The following is a 27,145-nucleotide window of genomic DNA, read 5'->3' as shown; positions in this document are numbered from 1 at the left end:
GGACACTCTGTTTTGACTGAATCTTTTTGCTGCTCCCGCCAATCACATTGAGTAATTGACTACCTACCCACAAGATCAGTCTTGATTCTTCCTCTCTGAGACAGCCATGAGAAGAAGTCTCAGGAGTACCTACGTGATCACAGCACTGTCTGGGCTGTACCAGAGTCAGACACATGGACACTTTAATTATTTTAATTTAGAAAGAAGAAGCAGTTAAACCTCAGGCCCTGGAATGTCATGGAGCCCCTGGGCAGCATCGAAGAGCCAAGGAAGCACTTTGTTGGCTCAGGGCCAGCTAAATGCAGCTTTCTACACTCTCATCTGAGGTAGGAAGCTGCAGGGAAACAGCCATCTCTTTATAACAAGTATATTCCTGTCCGTTCCCGTGTGAGTTTAGTGGTTTTGCTCTGCAGTGTGTATGCCCTGCATAGGCACAAGGCCTACCTCACCTGCCTGTCCCGCTTGAGAAGGCAATGCTGGGATGGGTGCCGTTCTCCCGGCAGAATTCTTGCTGCAGTTCATATACAGTGAGCCCCATGACTTGCTTACGATGGTTTTGAGGTGCCGTAAGCACGATGGCTGTGGGCTCCAGAGTCAGACTGCCCCGGGGGTTGAGTCCTGGGCCTGCTATTTACTCTGCGACCCTGGCTTAATTACTGAATTTCTGTGCCTCAGCATTCACATGGATAAAACGGGGGATAATCATAATTTCTATTTTATAGGGGGAGGGTTAACTGAAAAAAATGTTGAGCACTTAACAGAGTGCCTGGCGTTATAGATTTTTTTTTTTAATTTATTTATTTGAGAGAGAGAATGAGAGAGAGAGAGAGAGCACATGAGGGGGGGGAGGGTCAGAGGGAGAAGCAGACTCCCTGCCGAGCAGGGAGCCCGATGCGGGACTCGATCCAGGGACTCCAGGATCATGACCTGAGCCGAAGGCAGTCGCCCAACCAGCTGAGCCACCCAGGCGCCCTGTGCCTGGCATTATAAATGCTCCGTAAGCGTGTTAATTATTATTAATAAATGTTGGTGGAAAGATCATTCTTTAATGTAATCTGTGGGAAACTGGACCCCCATTTATCTATCTAGGCTTCTATAAGAATCTATGTGTTGTGTATAGTGGTTGAGATCCAGGAAGAGGCCCTTTCTTAATATTCCCAGGATGGAGACTTGAGAGTAGTTGTTCTCAAAGCTTAGAGACCCTCTCAGCTGTGTGCATCGGAATGCCCCGGAGGCCGGCGAAATGCTCACTGCTGAGCTGCCCCCACGCCAGAGCTTAGGCTTCAGTCTGTCTAACGAGGGGCAGAAAATTGGCATTTCTAGCAAGTTCCTAGGTGACGCTGATACTACCCTTCTGGGAATCAAACTAAAAGCAGCTACTCCAGGACAGGACTTTCCAATAGAAACACAGTGTAAGCCACATAGGCCATTTAAAATTTTCTAGTAGTCACCTTTAAAAAAGTAAAAAGAAATGGGTGAAATTAATTTTAATGTTGTATTTTATGTAACCCCATATGTCAAATATTATCACCTCAACACATGATAGATCTGAAAAATATTGAGACGGTTTACATTCCTTTTTTGTTGTAAGTCTCTGAAATCAAGGATATATTTTACAGTCCCAGCACATTCTGGTTCAGCCCAGCCACATTCAGATCTGGCTTTGCATGAAAATGACCTGGGGAGTTGCTTTTCTCAGGCCTCAACCCCCTCATACCAATTGGCATTGGGTTCCAGAGCTCCCTATTTCTGAAAGCTCTCCAGTTGATTCTGATGATCAGCCAGAAAGTCAAGTTGATCCCCATCTTCTACCAACTTGCTCATCTTCCCTCTCTGTACCTTATTTGTCGGGATGTCCGCCACTTAATTATCTCCTTCAGCTACATTGTGATAATTTATGAAATACCCTACTAACAACTCCAATTATGCATTATGATCTTTATGCTTTTATAAATCATGGAAGAATTTTGCGTAAATGGCCTTGAAAAAAATTGCTAAAATCATTATTTTAAAATTTTTCTTATGTATTACCTCTGGTTCCCTGAATCCATGTCAAGAAAAGTGATGTAGTACCTGAGAACAAGAAAGTGAATCTAAAAGCAGTAATAGGTTTCAGAGAAACAAAAGTGAAACTTCATTCCTGTCTACACAGTAACACACGAGAGAAACAGAGTGAGAAAGCAATTTGGCATTTCAAAACCTTGTTTTCACTTTTTATGTTGTATATGATTGCATAAGAATTAGAAATACATATATTTTTTAAACTCAGAGTTTGGTAACTGATTAGATTGACATATATATTGAATTTCACGATTTGTATTAATTAGAAATGCTGAAACATATTTGCCAGAGTAAGATCTTTGCATAATGAGTAGTTCAGTTTGATACAACTTTGCACATGAAGTGACTAGTGGTAGCCATATTTGTGGATTATTAATTTTGCACTGGAGAAGTATATAGATGATATATGGGTGATAAATTGTGAAATTCTTTTCTTTGGGGTTGATATCTTTTCCTAGTAAATTTTTGACTATGGAATACACACACACACACACACACACACACACACACACATATATATATCTACAACGAAGTAAGAGATTAATCTGTTATTTCATAAATTTCAGTCAACAGTTTTCTTGATCTTTATTTTTCTCTAGGATATATATAAAACTTAAATGATTATGTATGTTTGTAATGTTATTACTGAAAGCTAAAGTACAACTTTAAGGAAAAAAATTTCAAGCAATACCTAAGCTATTGAAACGTTACATCAGTATCAGAATTCTGGTTATTTTAATTTTATATTGATTGATTGATAGGCACAGAACACGTATTTATGGATTTGAATAATTGGGCTTCAGTAACTGGTCAGTTCTGAGAACACTCTTAAGTGATAGTAGGAATTAGAAACCAGATGTTTTGCCAAGAAGTCAGAGATCCCTGTACTTTTCTTCTGGATTTAAAGCTCTTTTGATCAAGGTATGTTAGGATATGGGCATTAGTCCTGTCCCATAATGATAAACTACCATGTGTGGTGACCAAGTGTGATGCAAGGGAAATAAGGAGGTCTGTTAGTCCCAAACACCTGTCACTCACAGCATTAGAGGCCTCTCAGATTAGCTAAGGGGTCTGCAACTCTAAGTTGCCAAACTCTGGGCTTATTATTTTGGAGGAGGTGACAATATGTGTCCTAAAGGAAAAGTTCTTTAACTATCTAAGTTAAACAATTAAGGGATGCCTGGGTGGCTCAGTCGTTAAGTGCCTGCCTTTGACTCAGGTCATGATTCCAGGGTCCTGGGATCGAGTCCCGCATTGGGTTCCTTGCTTAGCGGGGAGGCTGCTGCTCCCCCTGCTTGTGCTCTCTCTCTCTCTGACAAATAAATAAATAAAATTTAAAAATAAGTTAAACAATTAAGATTCAGATCAAATTGATCAGACTGTCCAGATGGAGTTCATGGCAGAAAACAGAATCCCAAAAGAATAGAGGCACAGCACAGTTTCATTTTTATAGGAGAGAGAAAGTCAGCTCAGGAAGGGTAAGGAGCATATGATGGCATGCCACTGTGAGGTGTGCTTCGGAATAATCCAGAGGGACTGGTGTCAAACTGAGGGTGTGGACATTTAACAAGGACCTTCAGCACACTGATGATCAACCTTGCCCTAACGTTTGTCCTTAGCGATAGAACTCAGTTTGACTGTCTAGCCATTTAAACTCTTAATTCTTTAAGGCAAACCAAATTTATGGTCTATTTAGACTAATATCCTTCATCTAGTTTCCATAGCTGGAACTATAGCTGATTTCCCCATCTCTCTGTTATACGCCAGCCAGCAGAAAGCCTTGCTGTGGAGAGAGCATTCATTGGAATCCACCTGGAAGGTAGAACCTGTAGACGCAGCCCTCCACACAGGCAGGGAGGATTAAGAAAATAAGATGGGCAAAGAACAGCCCCTACCAATATCTGTATCCTATCTTTCCATCTGAGAAACCTATGATAGCCCCATTCCATCCTCAGAGCCAGCTTTTCCTTACACACACACACACACACACACACACACACACACAAACATACACAAAATGTTGTAATTAATCCACTGGCACCACTACCAAAGAAGAGTCTTCTTGAGTTAGACTTTGAGGTCAAAGAGAAAGGGAATTGCCAAGAAAATATATATAAGTATATATATTAAGTAAAAGAAAGGTACATATATATGTGTATATTTTTCATCTACAAATACAGTGCACCATTCAGTGCTGCCACCTCCTCAGATCTCAGAAATTTTCTCTCCTCAATGGAATTCTTCCCTGATTCCTCCGTGGATTATAACACTCCAGCCTTAGAAAATGCTTCACACCCAAATCCTAGACATCAAAGCAAAACAAAAACAAAATGCTTTTTCTATCAGATTTCACACATCTAATGACAAGATTAGATGTGTCCAGAAGATTTCGCTAATGTAGTCTAATGAAAGGAGTTGTGGCTCACAGATCTATCCTAACAAATGACACTAAATCCAGCTGTCACCCTTGATCCTTCATAGTTCCATAGGTATAACCCGTATCCCCCCCTCCCCCACCCTTGTTTCCTCTCTCTCTCTCACACACACACACACTGTCATGCGCAGAAAAATCCACGTGTGTACAGTGTGTTTACATGCCAAAACTTCCATTTGAATAAGAAAATCAACCATCAGAAAATAATCCCATTCTCTGTTACTAGTAACTCTCAGAAGCAGCAATAAATGAGAGTAAAATTCAGGTATTATTTGTCAGCTAGTATTTTTTTTTTAAGATTATTTATTTGAGAGAGAGAGAGAGAGCGCGCGACAGTGCAGTGCAGGGGGAGGGGCAGAGAATCTCAGGCAGACTCCCTGCTGAGCTTGGAGCCAGACTCAGGACTCAATCTCATGCCCCTGAGATCACGACCTGAACCGAAACCCAAAAGTGGGTCTAACTGACTGTGCCACCCAGGCCGCCCCCCTCCGCAGCTAGTATTATTTGCTTTCTCCCATATACCAAGTCAGAGGATGTAGAATTTGCCATTTGGGACAGTTATTTAAATGGGAGCTGTATTCAATGGCATGGACACTCTTTGCAGAGCATATGGGAACGAGCTGTCTTACTGGGGATCGAGCTCTCCGAGTCTCTCCTGCTAGTATGCCCAAATGCATGTGTGAGTGGCATTATCATTTGGAAACTTATGAAAATGAAATCTTACTTTTTATATATCTGATAATATATAATAATATATCTATGTGGATTTCCTATTTGAGTGGTAGTAGAGTTAAGATTACATATTGCCAAGCTTTCATCCTAAATCAACAAAAGATAATGGATCTGAATGTATGTTTTATTTAAGACCTAAGTTTAAAACAAAATGGTGAGGAGAAATCAGAGAACTATTGCAAGTTATCCCTGAAATGTATCAACTCTAGAGACTCTCATTGTAGCATGAGTCAAAAAGAATCTAAGATAGAGTTTCAGTGCTTCTTGCTTGACAAAAAGCGTTAAACATGCAAATAGGGAGTATATCAATATCTTGGCCTATCCTGCTGCTAATTTCGGAACCAATCTGTTTGCCCATTTAAGTCATTTATGCTCTATTCCAAAAAGAGATTGAAACTATTAAAGACTTAAGTTCTGTCTTCCATAATAATGGTGAAAGATTTAGACCAGATGAGAAGAAAGAAAATACCACCACTTCTTATTAAGAATAGAGATCTTCCCTGAGTGGGTCACTTCACAAAGAAGATTGGACACCAGAGGTAGAAAACCTAAAGAATTTAGGGAGACAGAAAGATTATAGGCAACTTTAACACTCCATTTGATAGAGGTCATGAATTTATAGTCATTAAAATTGTGGTGAAGGAATATATATGCCTTGATCTGGAAGGATGGTCATATGTGAAAAAGCCAGTTTAAAAACAGTTATGTACAGTGTTTCTTATTTTTAAATCTGGAATCATTTATTCTGTTTTTTCCTCGAGAGCTTTGGTATAGTTATGTATATGCAGGAAAGACTCATTAAATGTTTGTTATATTAACTAGAGGCAAATAAGAGTTTTGGGATAGCAAGGATTGGGATGACAATGCTCAGTTAAAATAGGTATGCTTTTCCTCCTCTCACTGTTTTTGACCACCTTTCTTTTACTTAATAAGAAACACAGTTTGGGTGCACACCCATCTGTCTTTGTCATTTTTCATGTCAATACAGTATGAATAAAAGATTTTACATTGTCTTCTGGAGTTATCATAACATGCTTTTAGAACATATCTAAGACAAATGCTTAGCTTGAAAGTATTTTTACATTCTAAAATAGTATTTATGATTATGGCTGAATGAAATTGTTTACTATGTTGGGAGAAAGCATGAAAATAAACATTGAAAAATCAATTTTAAAACTTTAACCTTTTTTTCCTTCTTTATAGGGCTTATTCCACTAGAAGCAAGATGGCTGAACTCAATACGCATGTGAATGTCAAGGAAAAGGTACGATATAGTTATATATTGGCTGTAGAAACTCCAAACTGAATAGTCTCTAGCTGGTAAAAATTCAGTTACAATGGAAGAAGGGAAAAATGGTTTTGGGGGATACATAGTAAGTTTGACACACTAGAAAACCACTCAACAGAAAGAATCATAAGGAGCATTTGCTGAATGTATGTTAAGCATGTTATATTCATTTTCTCACTTAATCTTGACCATAACCCCACGAAGTTAATAGTATTGTTATTCTCATTTTACAGGGGGGAGAACTGAGACACCAAAAAGTTAAGTAATTAGTCTAAGTTCACATAGCTACTGAGCTCCAGAGCTGGGATTTGAACCCAGGGAGTGCCGTGGTATAGCTCATACTCTTGACCACCATGCTGGGTTACATCTGAGGGCTAGGGTCTTATGTCACAGCTCCAGAAATGGCCTCACAGAGAGATGGCCACAGCATTACCTAGTGGTTTAACCTGTAACATTTCTTTCAACAGGGACAGTTCATTACTCTGAAAATCCCCCCTTCTCATTATTTGTTGGGGGCTGATTATACTTCAAAGCCCTTCCAAGTCTTGTCCTCCTCTGTGAAGTTTCCTCCCCTTGGGGTTTCAAATCCCCTCACTTCTTATATATACTACCTTGCACTGTTAGCTCCTAATGATCATAAACCATAGACCATATGAGACCATGGAGAAAAATTTGTCCAAGCCATTCATCTGGCACTGTGGAGACTGAGGCCCTACGAGAGATTTATCCATAGTTGTACAGCAGAGTGGGAAGGCCTCTCCACCTTCCACAGGGCCACCTCCCACCTCCACTAGATTGTAAACTACTTGAGGGCAGGAGTTTGTCTTTCACGTCTTTGTTTCCTCACAGTACCTAAAACACAGAGTGAAGGATGGGAGCAGTAACATTTGTGGAGTCCCCACTTCTTTTCTTTCATTTGGCAAAGATGTATTGGACTCCTCCTTTGTGCCAAACACTGTTCCAGATGCTGGGATTGTGGCGCTGAACATGTAGATGAGGTTCCTGCTCCCATGGAGCTTGCTTTCTAGGGCAGGGAAAAGGAGAGTCCATATTGAGACCATATAAATCCACACAATCATTTCAGATAGTGGTACAATAAGGATGGCTAGGGGAGGGGGTACTTTAGGTGGGGTTGGTCAGGGCAGCCCTCTCAGAGGAGGTGACGCTTGAGCTGAGATGAAGACAACAGGAAAGAAACACCATGCAAAGAGCCAAGGGCAGAGCATTCCAGATAGAAAAGCAAAAGCTCTGAGGCGGGGCAATTTAATGTGTTTGGAGATCGAGTGGTCAGTGTTGCCAGAGTGTGGTGGGCAGAGGGACGGTAAGGGGACATGAGATCAGCGAGCACGGCGGGAGCCAGTGTTTGTAGAATAGTGGCTCTTCGCCTGTGTTCCTGGGCCTCCCCAGGATCCGTGGGTGGAATCCAGGGTTCCACAAACTGGCATGAAAAAAAATACATTTTCATCTTCACTCGCATCTAGATGAAATTTAGCATCTCCTTCAATCATGAATGCAGGCAGAGGAAAAAAACCCACATTTGCAGCAGGAGTATCTGTGACTTTCACAACTAGAAGTCACAGATACTTTCAAATCAAATTACATTTGTTACAGATCTCCTGAAATGTTGTTTGTTCATCACTACTTCAGAATTACTATAGCTACTGGAACTGCAGCTACATCACGTTATTTGATGTTAATAGAGGAGCACAGATATTACTGTGGCATAGTTTTTTATTTCAATATGAATGGTGGTTGCCTTTATAATCATATGTATTTTATTTAAAACATTCTAAGAAAGACCTCGTAGCCTTCACCAGACTGCCAAAGAGGGTCTGTGCCCCAAAAGGTTTAGAATCTGAGATGGAGCCATGTAGGGCTTACTCAAAGGACAAAAGTCGCTGCTGAAAGGTTTTAAGCAGGAGCATGACTTGTGTGATATATTTTTTTTAATTTTTAGAAGATTTTATTTACTTATTATTTGACACAGAGAGACACAGCGAGAGAGGGAACACAAGCAGGGGGAGTGGGAGAGGGAGAAGCAGGTTTCCCGCTGAGCAGGGAGCCCGATGCGGGGCTTGATCCCAGGACCCTGGGATCATGACCTGAGCCGAAGGCAGACGCTTAACTGACTGAGCCACCCAGGTGCCCCTGTGCAATACTTTTTTTAGAGCTCACCCTGGCTCCGCCAACTACTTGCTACCTATTTTATAGATCTTCATATTAAATAACATTCTGAGGACACGGAGGCTTAAGGTACAGTGACTTGGTCAAAGTCAGACTCTCAGGAAACGTGGAGGAGTAGGGATTCACACTCAGCTGTGTCTGGTTCTAAAGCCTGGCCTCTTTCCACTGCACTTCTACATCCCAGTTTTCCACCAAAGTACCCCCAGGGCACAGAAGAACAAACCTGTGACCCCAGGTCTCTGAAAACGTGGCGAAAACCTTTTTCCACAACATACAGTTTATTTGGAGTCTTATGTGTTATCATAGAAATTGATGCAAATTTTTTAGTCATTGTATTCTGTAATATATTCCATATATCATTTTAATACAAAGTTGTTTTTACTTATTGAGAATTGAGCAAAGAAAAGCAGAAAGATGTGCCCCTTTTACATCAGGGCTTCACATTCTTTCTGACTCCTAGTCACATTCTTAGGTGAGACTGTGTTTTCCGGTTTGAGAAGTTGGGTCCAGCACCACAGTGCTGACCAAGGATTGGCCCCTTTCCAAGTGTCTGTTGATGGATAGATTGGACAGCTCCTAAAGTTGGGTTATGGGAAGGAAAAGCACTTTAAAGAATCCGAGTCATAGTAATTGATTCTTTGCCAAGCATGGCTAGTTGGACAGACCAATATGGTAGGCTCAGCAGAGTGTCTTATTCAAAACAGAGGTGGCATCCAGCCAGTAAGGGGAAGGAGGCTGATCCGTCAGCTCCCAGACCACAGAGGTTCAGTGTGAATGCTCCATGCATTGGCTTAGGCGCCACATCCATCCACTTGTCATGATCACTGTCATATATGCACAGGAAGATTAACAGTAGATGGTGTTTTTGCCATTGCACTTCAGTGACTTATCAAAGCGCAGGCATTATTTTGAAAGAGGGTGATGTTTAAGTTATAAATATTATCAATCTGCATGACAATGAAAGTAGAACTCCTCTAACTCAGTTAGTAAATTCCATCTTCCAATATCAAAAGGTTAATAGATTTCTCAACTCAATAAAATAAATCATAATAAACAACTGAAAATTCCGATCATTTATAATTTTACATTGATTTATTTTAGTACATTTATTTCCTTTAGTTATTAGCTTTTATGGCCTTTTTATGATTAGTTTGTTTCTCAATCTGTCACATGAGCAATGACATTTTAGTTCTGAAAATTAAGAATAATCACAACTGTTATGTCTTAAATTATCAATTATAAGCTTTTAGAGACCTGAGAACAGATCTGTGCAGTATTCTTGTAAATACCTAGCCAAGCACTGTGGGAAATTAATACTTAACAAAAGCCTTGTGATGAAATGAGCTCATCAGTTACCTCGAGTGGATCCACTGTTGGATGAATTGAAAAGGAGTAGGTACTTTGGTGAGGAAATCATTTCTGTCCTCGGGCAGCTTTTAGTCCAAAGGAGAAACTAAGAACTTAAGGTTTAATATCCAAGACAATGGAAATTTACAATTGACACTCTCTGTGGCTTTTTCATTTTAAAATATCTTTATATTAGTGGATTATAACTGTAAGGATTTAAATTGGAAGTATCTTGGACTCCAAATTCAGTCTCAATACGTCCTCTGAGATCTGACCCTGTCTTTCTTTACATGTGTTTATTGCCGCTTTCCCGCAGGCCCCCTTCAATGCCACCATCCTGACCTTGAATGTTGCTGCCTGTGGGCCTTTGCAAAGGCAGTTTACTCTATATGGGGGGTGTCCTCCTCAGGAACCTGGCCCTCATTCACCTCCTTTTCAGGAGCTCTTTCAGAGGAATATCTCCCTTGTTTTTCTTCCTGCCTCACCTGAATTCTCTTGCCCTCCTGTTCTCCTTTGAGCATCTGCTTTCTGCACCAAAACCATTATTTAGATTGTGATTGTTAGTTGTCATCTGCCCATGTGAGACTATGTGCTCCTTGGGGGCAGGGATTAGGCCTCTCTTATCTTCATATTCTTGGTTTTGACACATAGTTGACCCCCAAATACAATTGGATAAATGAATGGATAATGAATGAATGAACATGCCTACTTGAATAGGTAAGCTCTTTAGAGACTACATTTCCCATTCACAATATTTTGCGAAATCTCGAGCCTTCTGGAAAACAAATATAGGCTAATGGAATTGTCATCTTATTTTAGTACTCTTTGTTGTTAAATAAAGCAAGTTTTAAATTGCTTCTTAAAACAGAAAGTAGGGTTACATAGGTTGACTACTTTGTAGTTCTGCAAAAAAGCAGCATCTTTATAAGATGATTATCAAATATAGGTGACCTCAGGAAGGTTTCACCATAACAACTGAGGTCCTTTGGTGAGTAAAACTAGTCATATCCTGATGTGCCAAAAAAAAAAAAGGAAGAAAAAAAATCTCCACATCTCACTTTGTTAAGGAAAGATACCAGAACAAAATCTTTACACTAATCAGGGACCTCTATTTTGGACATACTCACTTTTTACAACTCCTTTCTAAATGACATATTTTTTAAGAAGTTCAATACTAGAAGGGCACCTGGCTGGCTCAGTCGGTTAAGCATCTGCCTTTGGCTCAGGTCATGATCTCAGGGTCCTGGGATCAAGCCCCACATCGGACTCACTGCTCAGTGGGGAGTCTGCTTCTTCATCTCCCTCTGCCCCTCCCCCTGCTTGTGTGATCTCTTTTTCTCTCTCTCTCAAATAAATAAATAAAATCTTTTAAAAATAATGATAATAAAAAAAGAAGTTCAGTACTAGAAACTCATGGATGAATTAAGGATAGGGTCTCAGTAGTGACTATTATATTATTTCTCACATAAAACACTAGATTGTCAGGCTAATTTATGAAATTTTATATGTAATTCTCAACTAAAAAAATTATTAGAACAGGCATAGACAAAATAAAATTTTTAGTCAGATATTTTCATGCATTATTATAAATCAGTTTAAATAGAATACAATTCTATTATCGAAAGCAGAGGGGATACTTGCTTATAAAATGGGGTTACAAAATAATATGTGTTGACTGTCCAGGTATGGACTGATAACTAATTCTAACAAAGAGTGATCCCTAAGCAACCTGAGGAAACCCTGTATGCTTAGGAAGTGATCTCCAGTGAGGTAAGGTCATGGAGTTCGGAGACAGAGGCAGAGATTATCGGCCCCCCAGTTACTAACAGTCTGGAACAAGTCACCTAACTTTTCTGGGCCTCAGTTTCCTAATCTGTAGATTGGACATGGTAATAATACCACCTAACAGAGTCAGCAAATACAATAATAAATTGAGCTTTATGAGCTCTTAATTATGTAAACTCTAAAAGATCTGAGGGGAGCTCATCTATTTATTTTATAACTTAAAAAATGGAAAAGGAGCTCTAGTTAACATTTTTGTTTGGAACTCAAAATACAAATTTACATAGAACCGAGATTAGAAAAAAATAAAATAAATAAAAAGCCCAAATGAGAAAAAGACCATAAAACTGGACTTGACTTTTTCAAACAAAAATTTCATAGCTATTGCTGAGCCTCACAAAAAATAAGTGAGGCTTGGAAAACAATGATATGGAAATGGGGAATAGCTTAGTCTAGAATATCCTTGCTGACCTGTACCACTTATTGTGAATAGCTTTTAAAGCTGTTAAAGTTATGGAGGTAAATTGGGTTGTAAACAATAATCATAGTCATTAAAGTGAAGAAGGAAGAATAGAAAAGGAGAGAAGAGCCTCTAGTCCACTGTGAGGACAGAGAGGGGTCATTTCTACAGATGACCGAGATAAACTGTGTGTCCTAGAGTCTGTCCTCACCAGGGGGGCAGATGTCCCATTTTATTATTTTTTTTCCTGTAACTATCTTGATCTGTGTTTTACAGTGTAGTGAAATATAGTTCAAGTCTTTATGTGAGGTGGGGAATGGTCGGAAAAATCCAAGCATCTGATTAAAGAAATTTTAGCAGGATCAGAGCATCTCTAAAATATTAACTTCATTTAACAGAGAACTCATTTCATAGGATGTGGGACAGTTTTAATGATATGCTATTGTGTTTGTTTGTTTGTTTGTTTAATTCCAGTATAGTTAACATACAGTGTTATATTAGTTTCAGGTGTATGATACATAGTTGTTTTTAAAGACCAAATCATGCGAGCTTTGGGGCAAATCTTAATTTCATAATTTTGTAGGGATGTGCAAATCAACTGAGCCCAGTCCTTGGATTCAAATAGCAAAACACAAACGGCTTTCAGGTTTCACCATGGACAGGTTCTTGTCATCATTTTCTCATAGGAAAGGGTCATTAAATTTCCCTTTCAAAGAAAGGAGAAACATTGACAATAGTTATTGCCTAATGCTTATGTACAGAACTGCTGTTATTGTTGCTTGGCAACTAGAAGAGATTTGACAGGGAGTCTAAAGGAACTGAATGAATAAATGGAAATGTCAGCATCAGTTTCAGGGGATAAGAAGAAATTTACTATTGCAGGATTAGCATCACATTGCTTTTTCCGAGCTACATGATTGGAATTCACAGTGTTTCTGTTCTGCTTCTCTTGTCCCCCCTCCTTCCAGCCTTTTGCTGGAAAAGGAGCCCCTCTTGCACTATGGCTGAGAGATGTATGTAACATAGATGGTTAATGCTAAAGTATACAGGAGCACACCAAAAACGAAAACCCTTTGGCAGCAAGGGAAAAGTTACCTCTATTGGCAATCCCTTGGAATTTATGGGCACTTCACCAATATTCTAGCTGTTTCTCACAATGATCCTTCGTATTAAATTATCCAGTTGATACAGATTTTAAAAAAATGACAAGGCTACAGTGGTTTCTTCTCTTCTTACCTTGAGCACTAAAAATCTGTCCAGATATGTTAGATTAGATTAGATTAGATAGATTCAGCACTTAAAAGTATGCTGCTTATGTTATTATTGAAGCCACTCTTTCTCTGTAAGTCCTTCCTCTATAACTTGATTACTTGCTCCTTATAAACACAAATGGACTTTTAAATTAGTTGTGTATTCAAGGGCTCCTATAATAGTAATATCATAAACTTTAGGTCCCTGAAATATTTGTTAATCAATATTTAGCTAAATAACTGAGCCAAGATTCTGTAATGGTGGTTCTCAGCTATTAGGAAGAAGGGAGGAGGGAGTGGCCATGCCCCCCTGGTTTGGGGCAAGCATTGGAAAGTCAGTAGGGAAAGACAGTAGTAATTAGAAAAAGCTTATTTGTGTTCATTTGAGTCCTCCAAGAAGCAGATGCCAGCATGGGATTAGATGAGCAAGAGATTTCTTGGGGCTCGGGGCAGTGAGGGAGTACTTATAAAAGAGAAGGGAGAGGAAGCCTGAGCAAGCAGGGAGAGTCTACACACTTCCATGCAGGTCTGGCGTCTTTGAAAGAGAGGGAGAAGAAAGGAAAGGAAAAGCCCGGTAAGAAGAGTCTGAGCTTGGAGTGCAGTTTTAAGGACGTTTCCGATGATGGGGAGTCCTGGGGCCAAACCTGCCCACTGGGTAAGCCCCGCATCCCTTAGAAATGAACTTCCACTACTGCCTGCCACACAGTCACTGGCTGGGAGCATCCTGTGGGGAGTGTGGCTTGGGTTCTGTTCGCCTTCCCGCAGCGAGAAATTTCCATAGCGTCACGATATTCTAGAGTATAACAACATTTTATAATAAAAAAGAAAACTGAAATACCTATTTTGAAATTCACTCACTTAAGAGAAAAGCATGAGATTTATATATTCATTGAAGAGAATTAATAAAAAGTTTGAGAACTACTGTTAGTTAGTAAATTAACATGCAAACTCCAGGATTTCCCCTCCCTTAGCCAGCTGAGCCATACTGCCACTAGGATAGGGAGTATTAACTTCTCCAGCAAATAATAATTTGGGGGTCCTATTTTCTATTAAAAATATACTCTATTTCTAATCACATGTAAGGAAACAAAACATATTAATTCTGCTGAAAAACCGTGTATCCTTTGGTAGATACCTCTCTGGACTTCAGTTTCTTTATCTGCCAAATGAGGGAATTCATGCCGAGGAATTCCCAATCCTTTCCAACTCTAATGTTGGATAAATTCATGGTCTTTTCCACCTTAGAGGTGTCTTACAAGACCGACAAAATGGACTGCGTCACGGGTCGGAGAGCCTGGAGGCAGTCTTAGCTCTGATAGAAATGAGCTGCCTCAGTTCAAGTGTAGGACATAACCTCTCTGTACTCAGTTTCTTGTAACATCAAGAAATTTGATTAAACCAGCTCTAAAGTCCGTTTATGGTTCACTGGTAGGGCATTTCTGATGTCATCCTGTGTTCGGACCCTTCAGAGCTCTGCTCCTCAATCCTTGAAGATAACTATCGTAAAAAAAGTATTGAAATGATGATGGGGATCAATTGCATAACCTAAAGCTAACATTTTTTCTTTTATTGTGGTAAGAACATTTGGCATGAGATCTACCCTCTTTAAGTGTACAATGCATTATTAACCATAGGCACAGTGTCGCACAGCACATCCCTAGAACTTAATCATCTTGCAAAACCGAAACCTTCTACCCACTGAAAAGCAACTTCCCATTCTCTTTCCCCCAGACTCTGGCAAGCCCTGTTCTTACTCTCTGCTTCTGTATGAGTTTGACTGTTTGTTTAGAGACCTCATATGAGTGGAATCATGCCGCATTCTTCCTGTGTCTGGCTTATTTCACTTAGCAGAATGTCCTCAGAGTTCATCAGTGTGGTCACATAGGACAGGATTTCCTTCTCTTTTTTTTAAGGCTGAAGAGTATTCCATTGTATGTACATACTGCATTTCTTTATCCATTTATCCATCAATGGGCATTTGTTGGTGTTGGGCTTTTTTATTGGCTGAAATTATAATTTTAGCTATTCAACTAAGACTGAATGTGCAAACGAGTTTTAACTCTCTTTTGCTGCCTTTACAGGAAAAGCAAACTAACAAACTGATAAAATCATCAGGAAAACAAGTCACAATCAGTCAATGATAATTTCTACTGATGTTTAAACCAGCATGCCTCTTTTGAATTGGTCAAGCCTGTTAGAATTAAAACATAGTGTGTAGGTGAAAACAAATACACTTCCCCCAAAGTGAGTGTTCCTGGTTTCCATGGCGTTTAGAAAGTCTCCTTACTTCACACCACAGTGAAAAAATAGCCACAGTTGATATAATTTAGAGATTAACTTAACTCCTTTATTCTGGTATTGACTAACAGGTAATTAACTTCTTTATTCTGGTATTGATTAAATGGTAATCGTGACTTATATCTTCCTGGTACTCTTTATCTGAAAAGTTCTATGAATGAGCAGGGGGAGAAAAATCCCCAGAGTGAGAGTGGATGTCAGTAATTATCTTTTCCCCCCAAAGTGGAGACCTTAAATTCCAAAGAAAAGGAGAAAAGATTTTTACTGAATATTCTAAGTTAGAAGCAGAAGATCAATTAAAAGCATCTTACTTTTCTATTCTGATTAAAATCTCAAAAACAAAATCCCTTGTAAAAATAACATTGCCTCTTTTTTTGTGCTCACTACTAAGTCCAAATGTGGAATTCATCAGGGAAAGTAGCTAGACAGAATATTTACCTAAGTCCTAATACTGTGTGGGTGCGACAGGCCAGCTGAAAACACTTCCGGTGGACTCAGGGGCTCACCCTGCTCTAAATTATGTGCAAATCTAACTGTAGTTCTGAGAAAATAGGAGGAATCAAGCACAATTATAGTAAACATGCAGGTATATGCTGAATCCATGCTAGCTAAATGGGTGAAATGAAATGTGTATAAAGCTCATTGCTTGTCTCAATATGGATTAGAGGGCCACTGCTGCTAATAGCAGCCATTTGATATTTTTTTAAACCTCCAAGTATCAGATTAAAGGTCAGAATTCTAATACAAAAATTTTATCATGGACTAAAATTAAAAGCTTTAAGACACTTTGGTTATCTTTTTTTACCTGATTTTACTATTAATTTTACTATTTCTTTAGATAGGAGAAAATCCATTTGAATATCTCTTGCTCTACAAGTCATCAGGTTATTTCTAGGAATTAAAGAAGTTATATAGCTTTAAGTTATCAATTTTCATTTACTATTACAACAACCATTCGATTAATTTTCTTTTTTTCCCCTCAAATGTTCAGCGACTTGACAAAGTGTAGACCTATAGAAATGATGGAAAGAAATCTGGGTGGTGGTTGTTGTTTTTAACCCTTTGAGGTAGGTCGTATTCTCCAATGGCTTTAACAACATTTCTTCCATTGAGAGGTGGGGTCTGTGCCCCTCCCCTTAAAATTAGGTAGATTTTTGGAACTGGTTGACCAGGGCAGTAAAAAGGAGGTAACACTATGTGACTTTTAAAGCTAGGTGATTAAGCCTCTTTCTTACTAGTTGGGACACTCGTCCTGGTCCTCTGGGCTGCTGTATAAACAATCTAACTGTTCTAAGCCCACCAAGTTGTGAGGAAGCCCAGACTAGCCCATAAGGAGAGGCCACATGGAGAACGCTTGAGTCTACATAAGGAGAGAGAGAGAGAGAGAGAGAGATGCCCGGCCAGACCCCACCCGCACCTGCGTCCGTCTGCCTGGCTCTACCACCTCCTCCATCTGTCTGCACCAGAGACCCCAAGCCAGACCTACACAGCTGAACTCCCAAATTCCCGACCCACAGAAATGTTGAAAAATTACAGATTGATTGTTGTTTTAAACCACAAAGTTCTGGGGTGACTCTCTATGAAGCAGTAGATATCTGGAATACCCTCTCTAAAGTTAGCAAAAAGTGTCCTAAACTAGAACTGATACTTTTGAAGTTATGATGTTGCATAAATAATGGAGAGATGTGGATGGCTAGATAGTGCACTCAAGTAAATTCGTTGGTAGGTGAGCAGTCATACCTAAAAAGAGGTCTGTCCTATGCCACTCTCTTTTTCTTACACACTGTCCCTTACCTATCTGGGACTTCCCTTCTGTTTCTCATCCATGGTTCTCAGTTTCTGGATGGACATTAGATTCACTAAGAAAACAAAAAGTAATCAACGACCAGGCCCATATTGAATTGTTGAGGATGGGACCTATGTGTAGGAATATGTTTAAAATTCATCGGGTGATTCCAGTTTGCAGCCAGGGCTGAGAACTGCTATTTGATGCCAATGGTGACCAAATCTGTTTTCCTGGCTTGGGTCCTCCTTGGAGCTGCGGTTTCAGAGACTGAGCTGCTTTCAGGTATCTGGATATGTGGAGACCTCACAAACCCCTCAGGTAGAGTGCTGCCCCTCTACCAGGGCTTCTTGTCTCTCAAATGACACCCCTATCACATAAATGGTCAAGCCAGAAACCTGGCTCATCCATAGTTTTTCGCCTTCCTCATTCCTTGCATCTAGTTAAACACCAATCAGTCACTTCTCCCAACTGATTTGTGAGTCAGCCTCTACTCTGCCCCATCTTAGTCTATTTTCTGTCCCCTGGACACTGCATTAGAATCCTGCCATTCACTTGACCTCCTGCTGCTCATCTATATAGAAACAACGGTGACCTTCTTAAATATGCAACTGTCACTCTCCTCTTCTGAGTAAAACCATTCAATGGCTTGCCCTTAGAATAAGGCTCAAAATGACAGGATGGCTTGCAGAGCCCTGCACAACTTTGCCCCACGCCTTTTCGATCCAGCTTCATCTGAAATCCCCTTCCTTTTAACATTTAATCCTCCCACAGTCCTGGAGCATCATGGCTTTGAACGTGCTTCTAGTCACTCTGTCCTGTCCATTACTAGATGTTGTGTGCTCTTCTTGGAACACTCCATTTCATCCCCCCATGCCCTCTCCTGGCCTTAATCACCCTTCATCCTCACTTCTCGGATGGGGCTTCCCTGATTCTAGATTAGGATAGGTTCCCTTGTTAGTGGTACCCAAAGCGTCTTTATTTTCCCTTCTGTAACATTCATCGAACATCTGCCTTCCTACACTATAAACTCCAAAGCCGGTCAGGGGCTGTGCCTGCCACCGCGTGCAGTCCAGCTTTCAGCATAGTCTGTACGTGGTGACTGATTGAATGAATAAACAAATGAACATGGGTTAAGCGGTAAACATCAGCTCTGAAGGAAGTTCTCATAGTAATTCTCTGGTCTCTGTACTTAGCTCTGGCTCATCCAAACTTCAAATCAATTTGGATAAGATATAGAAGATACCAACTAATTTTTAAAATGATACAAAGTTAGAAGGGATGGCTAATGCATTCCCTGTTTTTTGGGGGGGTGGGCAAAAGCAAGGTTCCAGGGGATAACAGCCGGCTTGAGGGATGGGTCAGAATCTACGGATTGAAATTTAACAAAGACAAATGCAAAATCCTACCCCTGCACTCTAGTTGCTACACAAGTATAGGACAGGGGATGCTTGTTGCTGAAACGATCCAGGGTGTGTTAGTAGCAAAGTAAGCTCCCATTTCAGCCAGTAGTTGATGTGACTCCTAGAAGTGCTAACGCCATCTTAGATTCCTTTAATGGGTAAATGGAGCCCAACGAGGACAGGTGCAGGTCCTACAGTCCTCTGCCCTGATCCAGCCATTCCTGGTACAGTGTGCTTCATTTAGAACCACATTTCAGATACACTTGAGCTTGACCAGGGTGGTAAAAGCTTGGGAAGCACTGCTGATAAAAAAAAAATGCTGAAGAGCATACATTTACTCCATAAAAGATGGCATTCTGGGGAACAGTTTGGTTCCTTGAGAAAAGTGAAGGGCTGGTCTTGAGGAAAATGATTATATTTACACTTTAAAAGACTAGGACCAAGGACTGGCAGCATCTAACATCCCTTCTCTGGCCACATCCTTCTTATCATCGGCCTCTCTCAGCCTCTCCCTCTCTTTGACATCTGCTCTGTGTTCTTGACAGGATCCCTCAGCCCTCAGTCTCTCCCTACTCTCAGTCCATCATCCCCCTTCTTAGACCACAGATGCCTCGATCAGCTACATTTATGATTCTCAGTCCCCATCTCCTGAGCCCTAAGATGTACCACTGTGTTCCTTAGAGTTTGTAACCTTGAATCGTTCCTTTTCTCTGTTCCTGGCTTCCAGAGAAGTGCTAGGGAAAATCATGACAAATCTGTGCTGTCCAGCGTTCGTGGACCCTCACTCCTGCTCTTCATTCTTCCATTTATAAAGGCCATTTCTCTCACCTCCCCATAAGGCAGCTCTAAGCCTGTTCCCACTTTTTAAGGCCCGAAGCAAGCACTAAAACTCTCACTCAGGAAATAGTTTCCTTACATTTTTCTCTTCACAATCTCAAATTTGCATTAGGTCTTCCTTTCTCAGAATTCCAAGAATGAGAGAGAAGAAACTCCACTCCTTTCCAAAGCTTGCTTTTCCACATGGATTTTGATACCATTTTCTTTCATTTCCTCTGGGACTTTGTTTCATAATTCATCTCCTGTCTTTCCTCTGCTCAAATTCTTTCTCATTGCCGGCTCCTGCCCTCAATCAGATAAACGTGCTCAACCATTTTGGGGAGATTAATTGTGCAGTGATTATTTTAAGATGGTTTGGAGAGAGGTAAAAACTGAGCCACAAAATTCCATCAGAAGGCCTTTTCCAGAGTCCAGGTGAAAGGCAAAGGGAACCTAGAGGGGTAGTGAAAGGAAGCATAGAGAACATGTGAATCAGAGAGGTTTTTGTTGTCAGAATGACTCTTGTTTAGTTGTTATTTATGACTTTGCCTTATTTCCCCTCTGTTTTGCCAGTTCCTGGGGCAAAGATTGTGTCAGATTCATGTCACTTTACCTCACAAAATCTGGCTTGAATGAATAGTTAGAATTCCCTCAAAATATGTGTGTATGGTGGGGAATGCTGCTCTTTGGAATATGTTTTTTTTTTTTAAAGATTTTATCTATTTGAGAGAGAGAGAGAGCACGTGGGGTGGGAGGTGGGGGCAGAGGGAGAAGGAGAAGCAGACTCTCCCCGCTGAGCAGGGAGCCCAACACGGGGCTGGGGCTCGATCTCAGGCCCCGAGATCATGACCTGAGCAGACGTTTAATCAGCTGAGCCACCCAGATGCCCCTGGAAGGTGCATTATTTTTTTTAAAGACATTAGTTGGCAAGCAAGGGAAAGACATCCCCATATTAGGAAGAAGAAAGGGGTAGACCTTTGCTCCTCAAATTGTGCTCCGTTGTATTAGTTTCCCTTTGCTGTAGCAAATCACCACAAATTTAGTAGCTTTAAATAACATGAATTGATTATCTTACATTTCTGGAAATCAGAAGTCCAAATGGTTATCATTGGGCTAAAATCAAGATGTCAGCAAGGCCTGTGTTCCTCTCTGGAGGCTCTAGGTGCAAAATTTGTTCTCTTGCTTTTTCCAGCTTCTAGAAGCTGCCTGCACTCTTTGGTCGTGGCCCCTTTCATCTTCAGACCTAGCAATGGCCTGTCAGGTCTTTTTCACATTGCATCACTCTGACATTGACTGTCTTCCTCCTCCTTCCACTTACAAGGACCCTGTGACTGTATTGGGACCACTGAGATAATCCAGGATAATTTCCCCATTTCAAAGTCATCTGACTAACAACCTTAATCCTGTGCAACCTTAATTTGTCACGTAACCTAACATATTCACAGATTCCAGGGGACTGAGACATGTATGTCTTGGGGGGCCACTAATATGCCTACCACATCCTTGGACAAGCAGCATCTACATCACCCAGGAGCTTATTAGAAATGCAGAATTTGGGGCTCTGCCCCAAGCATCTGAATCAGATTCTGCATTCTGATCAGATTCCTAGGTGCTTTGAATGTACTTTAAAGTTTGAGAAGCCACAACTAGCCTATCTCTAAGATCTCCTCTACTTTAAACGTCTCATGAGTCTATGAAAATTGCATTTTTTTTCCACTTTCAAATCTTCATTATTCCTTCTAATCCTGGTTTCCTGCCAAAAAAAAAAGTTAATTTTGATTTGTACCCCTGGTGTTAATTCCCAAAAAGTCAGCCAAGTAGAACCTGACAACACGCCGTGCATATTTTTTTGCTGGCAGAAAGTAGATGTTAGAAAAGGCAATTAAATTATAGAATTATCCGTGATGCAGAGGTACTGGTCTACAAAGAGTATCTTCCTCCTCAGGAAGATTCATAAGAGAAGTGCCTTCATTAGTGTGTAGATAGTATTAGGGGTCCAGCAAGTGAAGCAAAATGTACACCGATGAGCTGTTTTTAAGGCATCTCTGAACGGCTCAGCATTTGAGAAATGTGACCAAAGCTGATTATAAAATTCCTTTCGAAGTTGCAGGAATGGCAAACCCATAAATAACTCTGGTTCCCACTGATGTGAAAAGGAGGTTGCTGGCTGTTGGATTGCTGTCCTTATTGTAGGGGATAAGATTAAGCTGCAAGATTGCAAGCTCCTCAAGGCTAGGACCAGCCATATACAGTGCCTGGTACCTAGGAGGGACTCCATCCATTTTGGGCTTGAATACTTTTTAATACTGCAATACTTTACGCTGAATTTCAGAAATGCACTGGGGAAAAAACGGATAAATAAAACTGGAATATTTCAGGGGCCGTCTTACTAGACTCCCTACTTCCTTCAGTTCATTCAGTTGTTCATTCACCAATTCAGCAAACATTTGTGAATCATCTACTGAATGCCACCCATTGTTCTAGGCCCCCATAAATATAAAACTATGGTCTCTCTCACTCAGGAGCTCATATTCCAATGGGACAAAGAGTCACATGAGTAATTATGCCAACTTGAGTGCGGGAAGAGCTATGTGAACAAGGCTCATGGGCCTTCTCCGCTCTGTCCTTCACATTCTAACTGGATTTATCCGTAAAATCGTCCATTTCTCCCCTTTGCCAATTGAATCAATTATTTGGCTTTATTATTTTTATTTTCAGCCCTAGCTGCTAGTGTAGCATCTAAGCACTTGCTCCTTATTATAGTGAAACCCTCTCAAACTAGTGCAAATACAAGAGAGGTTATTAGAAAGGTCTGGTAGGGTCTCATGAGACTTCAAGAAACGTTAAAGAAGCAGGGAAGGCAGGAAGTGAGGCAGCTCCAGAAACAGCCCCTCTTCACCTCCACTCTGTTCTCTCGCAGTGTGTCAAATAGTCCAGACGCCCCAGGCTGACAATCTGATTAGCCCACTTTGTCTTTTCTGCCAGGCCACTTCCTGACCCCTGTGATCATTGTCACTACATCCTGATTGCTTCCTTCATATCACTCACTTAGCATGAGTTGCAATTATATACATTTCAAATTTACACATTCACATGTCTTTTCCTCTATAGGTTTGTTGTGACCGTATCTGTTTTGTTGCTACTGTATCCAGCCACTAGTACAGTGCCTGATCTTAGAAGGCATTTAGTGAATAAATAATGAAAGGAGCAAGGGGTGGGGGTGGAGAAAGCACATGTCGTTAGTTACCGTAGAGATGGGCTTCCTTATGGTACATCAGCTTGCGGGAGAGGGACAGATTGAGAAGAGCCCTGGGTCCACTGACCATTCAGTGAGGCTGTGCAGGACGTTTCTTAAGAAGAGGGGTATCCAAGTAAGTTTTGGCCATCACCCTAGCCACTTCAAAGACATGCCGGAGGGACCCTTCTTCTTCGTGGCCCAATGTAAATGCGCCAACACTTTTTAAAATTTATTGAGCTGCTAATATATGCCAAATTCTGTATCAAACACTTGACATGCATCATCTCTGTTCATTTTTACTGAGACTCTAGCAGGTAGTTTCCTCATTTTACAGCTACAAAACCAAGTTTTAACAATTTAAACAGTTCCTCCTAGGTCCTAGAGCAAGCATGTAGCAGGACCAAGACTAGACCACAGGTCTGTTTAATTCCAAAGCTCCTTCTGAGACATTTGGCTGTCTCCTCTGTATTCTCCCCTCCTTGGGCAAACGTTACTTCTCCTTTCTCTGTAGTACCACGCACCTTGTTCATAAAGACAGCACAGGCTTACCGTACCTTTCAGGTACAAGGGTTCTGGCCCCACTGCTACACTGTCCCTCTTGGGGCAGGAACTGTATCCGGTTCCCTTCTGTGTCCTCAGGGCCTGTGCCTTAGTGGGGACTCAACCAATATCTGTCTGCTGGGCTGGCCTTTGGAATGATATAGGTAGTTACTATGCTATTTCATATTTTTAAAATTTCACAAAATACTCTGAGTACCTAAAAGAAAGTAAAACTACCGGGTCTCCTAAATATCCTTCCCATCTCTGTTACTGAAATTTAGAGGACAGATGCATATTCTCCCTACCCATAGAATGTTGAGGTCATACCACAGTCAGCTGACCCACCCCCCCGGCCCCCCTGTTGTTGTGGACGGTCAATGCAGAGTGATGGGAGGGCCCGAACCTGCTGGCAGGATCTTCCTTCGACTCAAAACAGCCGCTGGATGTAGCTACATGTTGGCATTCTCTCACTCAACAAATAGTTAAGTACCTACTCCGTACACGTTATTAGTCAGGCGGGGTGGGCATGCTGATTACGCAGGAAGGTCTGAGAGGAGAACTCTTGCCCTCATGTCGCTTACCATCTAGTAACCACAGCACATACACACTTAGGATAGAGTAGAAGGTGCCATGTGTGAAGAGACACCTACTGATAAAGGCTGTGGGAATTGAAAGGAGGCGGGATGACTTCTGGCAGGGCTAGTAGAGAAGGACTTCATGGAACCCGTGGCATTTCAGCTGGACTCTACGATTTGGACAAGCAGATACCTCCCATGTCAAGGGCAAAGCTCACAGAGGCGGGGGTGGGGAGCTAATACTGGGCAGAGCGGGCGGGGGGCGGGGTCGTTTGGAAGGGCAGGTTGAAGGCGAGGTTGTAGAGCTGTAGCTTTCTTCTTAAGAAAGGGAGTGAAATGGCGGTGATTATACTTCAGGAAGTGCAGTCTGGCAGTAGCCTAGCAATGAATTTGCAGGGGAGACGCTGGAAGCCGAGGGAGCAGTTATTTTATGTTTATTGGAGAATACTGGGTCTTTACTGATCACACAGCTGTGTAGGTGGATTGGAAAGCTTGGTCAGAGCACCATTTTTGAAACTCAGACATAGTCTAAGTGACTCATCAGTAAGCCAAGAAGAATTTGTAAGGAGTCATCACAGACAGGCTCACAAAATGCACACTGTGAACGAGGAAATCCGCTAACAGCTCTTAAACCAGACAACTCAAGTCTCGGGGAGGCAGGTTAATGTGGGAAACTGAAACCAAACAGCGTCTGTGAAAGCCACCCGGCCCCGCCGCCTGCAGCCGGCGGACCGCCAGCAGGGCGGGCCTGAGGCAGAACGGGGCCGAGCCTGCCGAGCCAGATAGAAAGCCCCAGAGAGCGGAAGGCACGAGATTGAAACGCTGAAGGTGAAATCAAAACGACTTTCCAGGTGCAAAAGGCAGATTTCTCAATTGCAAATTGAATTTGCCAAAGCAGATTTAAATTAGTAGAAGCACAACAAGGGAACAGTGATTCGAGAAAGGTAAAGCAGTTGCTAAACGAACCGCGGCCGAGTTCGGGGTCCCGCTCGTCACCGGACAGCCTGCGCCGCCGCCTGGCCCGCCCCTCCCGGACCGCGCTGCCGGCGGCGGCAGAGCCCCGGGGGGACGCAGTCGGTGCGGCTTCCAACAGGGGGCTTCGGGGCGGGCGGGGGGAAGCTGCGGCCGCAGGCTCACCAGCTTGGGCTGTGGCGGTGAAGCAGGGCTGCCTGTCTGCGGCCGCGCCAGAAACAGTCTCTGCAAAACACTCACTGCGGGTGTGAATTTTATGAGATCCCGGTATGCAAACCACCATTAGTCACGCATTGATTGATCCGCGCCTCCAGGAGCTTCAGTTCCAAACGCAGACGAGGCGGCCTTTCAGGACAACCTCGCTATCACCCCGCCTGTGTCATCCACTCCTTATTTTTAAAGCTACTTCATAAATGAGGTCTTTTTTAGATTTAAATGCGTGGACCCCTTCTAACTCTCCTGCATCGCGAAGATTGACACGGTGAGGTTCCTGTATTTTTATGGGCACACACGGGCACACAGGATTTCTCCATCTTTCTCAAAGACGTTTTCATTGGAAAACAGATGTAGTGAATTTATAAATAGGAAGGTGGGAAAACAATACTACTCTCTTCACATTAGCCAAGCCCTGTGATTAAAGCGAACACAGAGCTTGGCCCAGAAATTCACTAGAATTCAGCATCACTGTGGAATATCTAGGGGTAGGCAGAAATTCTTTTTTCTTTTCTTTTTTCTCATTTCTTTAAAACGGGACGTTCCTGTCTTAAGTATCTTCCTCTGAGAATTGTATGCAATATTCATAGTTAGATTTGATATCAGAACTCAGTTATTGGCAATTTTCTTAGGATATGTTTAGAGCTAGGATATATAAAATGACAAGGATAGATGTTTTCTATATCTGACCGTGATTGTATTTTTTTTTTTCCTTTTAAAGAGGAATAGGCAGGAGTTGTATAAATGTCTACAAAGGCAGTGTCTCCATAAGCTGTGGTTTGTATATTATATTTTACCTTAACATAATAAAATATGTTTTGCAGAGGAGAGACTGGAGGCAGGGACAACAGTTATTTTATGTTTATTCCATAATTCTGGGTCTTCACTGATCACACAATTGTGCAGGTAGATTGAAAACTTTGGTCTAATGTAATTATAATGCAGTTAATGTAATTAATAACTAATCATTGCATTATATAGAAGGGTATCGCTGATATAGTAATAATAATGATAATTATTAAGAAATTTTATATAATACTAACCAACCTTGAAATGCTAGAATTTTATTTAAAAGAACTACAGGGGTGCCTGGGTGGCTCAGTCAGTTAAGCATCAGACTCTTGGCTTCAGCTCAGGTCATGATCTCAGGGTCCTGAGACTGAGCCCCACTCATGTCAGGCCCCACACTCATTGCGGAGCCTGCTTAAGACTCTCTGTCCCTCTGCCAAATAAATAAGTCTTTTTAAAAAATAAAAAATAAATAAAAGAACTACATTAGAAGGGTAACATGTAATGTTTATACATAACTCCAGTGGACTAGTAACTACTAGGCCAATTGTATCTGTTGTTGGACACACACTGTTAATGACTTTCCTGGGCTGGATGAAGGTGTTTTTGTTCTTGTTTTTCTCTCGGCTTCTCTTTAAAAAAGAGAGAGAGAAATGGGGAGATATTGGTCAAAGAGTACAAACTTCCAGTTATATGAGAATAAGTTGTGCGGATCTAATGTACAGTAACATGGTGATTATAGCTAATAATGCTGTATAACATGCTTGAAAGTTGTTGAGAGTAGATCATAAATGTCCTCACCACAAAAATGAAATGGTAATTATGTGATGGAATAGCGGTATTAGCTAATGCTGTGGTGCTAATCATTTCTCAGTCTATAAATTATCAAATCAATGCACTGTATACCTTAACTTACACAATAATAGAGATGGATAGAGTGAGAAAGCTATTTTTCTAACCCGATGAATGAGTAAGAAGGG

General features: G+C 41.2%; 1 protein-coding gene across 7 annotated transcripts in view; it reads left to right on the top strand.

Moving 5' to 3' along the window:
• Positions 1 to 27,145, top strand: part of SPATS2L (spermatogenesis associated serine rich 2 like) — a 162,892-nt gene that overhangs the window by 74,529 nt on the left and 61,218 nt on the right. For 3 of the 7 annotated variants that reach the window (XM_032405203.1, XM_032405246.1, XM_032405196.1), the window contains one exon: positions 6,431 to 6,491. In XM_032405203.1, the coding sequence (XP_032261094.1) occupies positions 6,453 to 6,491 (39 nt within the window). In that variant the 5' untranslated portion in view covers positions 6,431 to 6,452. Of the gene's footprint in view, positions 1 to 200; positions 327 to 6,430; positions 6,492 to 24,543; positions 25,136 to 25,156; positions 25,645 to 27,145 lie in introns of those variants that run through there. The other 4 variants (XM_032405237.1, XM_032405231.1, XM_032405213.1 and 1 more) reach the window with 3 other exon arrangements.

The sequence above is a fragment of the Phoca vitulina genome, unplaced genomic scaffold (genome assembly GCF_004348235.1).
Source record: "Phoca vitulina isolate PV1807 unplaced genomic scaffold, GSC_HSeal_1.0 scaffold1, whole genome shotgun sequence".
Taxonomy (NCBI): Eukaryota; Metazoa; Chordata; class Mammalia; order Carnivora; family Phocidae; genus Phoca; species Phoca vitulina.
The sequence above is the reverse complement of the archived record's forward strand: the minus strand, read 5'-3'. Positions and strand labels throughout refer to the sequence as shown.